This window comes from Egretta garzetta, unplaced genomic scaffold (genome assembly GCF_000687185.1).
Source record: "Egretta garzetta isolate BGI_Z169 unplaced genomic scaffold, ASM68718v1 scaffold13, whole genome shotgun sequence".
Taxonomy (NCBI): domain Eukaryota; kingdom Metazoa; phylum Chordata; class Aves; order Pelecaniformes; family Ardeidae; genus Egretta; species Egretta garzetta.
This window is the reverse complement of record NW_009259239.1, coordinates 433,462-435,250: the sequence shown is the minus strand read 5'-3', so window position 1 is coordinate 435,250 and position 1,789 is coordinate 433,462. Positions and strand designations below refer to the sequence as shown.

Here is a 1,789-nt window from a genome sequence, read left to right as displayed (position 1 = left end):
ATAAATGCATCTATCTTGAGCTGTGGCTTTCTGCTAAATCTGTGTTTTGTAGATCAGTGCCTAACGATGTGTGCTTTGTTTCACAGGTGTCATGCAGCTGACAGGTCTGCTGGTGGAGCTGATGGTCACAGCCAGGGTGGAAATTCTTCATTAAACAGAACAGAGTAAAATAATCAAGGAAGGTTGGAGCCATTTGCAAGACCTTCTGAATTGATTGCTCACCCTGTCAAAAAAAGTCACCATTTGGGACAACAGCCCGCTGCCAGCGGCTGCCATGGCTAGCAAAAGAAAGTCAACAACTCCCTGTATGGTGCGAACTTCTGAAGTCATGGAGCAGGAAGGCACCGAGGGTGTAGAGGCTCCTAAAGAGAAGGGAGTTGGTGTACCACAGCAGGACTTAAAAAAAAATTGGCCTTCAGAAAGTGCAGTCAAAGACTGCGAAGTGGTTGAGGCAAAGCCCCCAGCTGAAAATCAGTCTAAGAAACCCCAGGGTGGTTATGAGTGTAAATACTGCCCTTACTCAACACAAAACTTAAATGAATTTACAGAGCATGTTGACACTCAGCATCCAAATGTTATTCTCAACCCCCTGTATGTCTGTGCTGAATGCAACTTCACAACCAAAAAATACGATTCTTTATCTGACCACAACACAAAATACCACCCAGGAGAGACTAACTTTAAATTGAAATTAATTAAACGCAATAATCAGACTGTTCTGGAGCAATCCATTGAGACCACCGCTAACGACATCACTGTCACAAGCAGTGGGCTAGAAAATGCAGAGTGTGATGATTCACTTCATGGGGGAATTAGTGCGAATAAAACACCAGTGATGAAACTGGGAAAGCCTAAAGGGGAAACCAAGAAGGGTCCCAAAAAGCCAGAAGAGGGAGTAACGGAAAACCATGTCGATGGCGCTCTTCCCCGCATCATAACTGAAGCCACTGAAGCTATTGCTTGTATAAATGGAGACCTTCTCCATGATGTGTTAGCCCACGTTATGCCCTCTGTACAGCTGCCACCAAATATCAACCTTGTCCCCAAGGTCCCAGTACCTCTGAACAGTACCAAATACAACTCTGCACTGGACACTAATGCAACCATGATCAACTCCTTTAATAAATTCCCTTACCCAACGCAAGCAGAGTTGTCGTGGTTGACAGCAGCATCAAAACATCCGGAGGAACAAATCCGCATCTGGTTTGCTACTCAACGTTTAAAGCATGGTATAAGCTGGTCTCCTGAAGAAGTGGAAGAGGCAAGAAAGAAGATGTTCAATGGTACTATCCAGGCAGTTCCCCAAACTATCACTGTCCTGCCAGCTCCATTGACAACTGCAAAAATTCCCCAGCCCATCATCCAGACAGCTTTGCCTTGTCAGATACTGGGCCAGACCGGTCTAGTTTTGACTCCTGTGTCAAATGGTTCAACGGTTTCCTGTTCACCAATTACACTTGCTGTTGCCCCGAACCAGGGGCAAAAGAGGACAATACAGACCTTGTCAAGTGCCCCAGAGGCCAAGCGTCCTCACGTAGTTCAGGTGCCTGAGATTCCTGCCAAGCTGACGGCTGTACCACTGACACCAGCCAGTGAGCGAAAAAAAACAAAGGAGCAGATAGCAGAGCTGAAGGCCAGTTTCATGGCAAGCCAGTTTCCTGATGATGCGGAAGTCTACCGGCTGATAGAGGCAACGGGTCTCTCCAGGAGCGAGATCAAGAAGTGGTTCAGTGACCACAGGTATAGAAGTCAAAGGGGCGTTGTGCACATCCCTGGTGATGCTTTAGGG

At 46.8% G+C, this 1,789-nt stretch overlaps 1 protein-coding gene across 1 annotated transcript in view; it reads left to right on the top strand.

The window, feature by feature from the left end:
• Positions 1-259: 259 nt before the first annotated feature.
• The window catches only part of ZHX2 (zinc fingers and homeoboxes 2), an 8,328-nt gene continuing 6,798 nt past the window's right edge, over positions 260-1,789 (top strand). The window contains 1 exon segment of the mRNA XM_009635980.2: positions 260-1,789. This exon segment is cut by the window's right edge and continues 9 nt beyond it. Coding sequence (XP_009634275.1) covers positions 275-1,789 — 1,515 coding nt within the window. The 5' untranslated portion in view covers positions 260-274.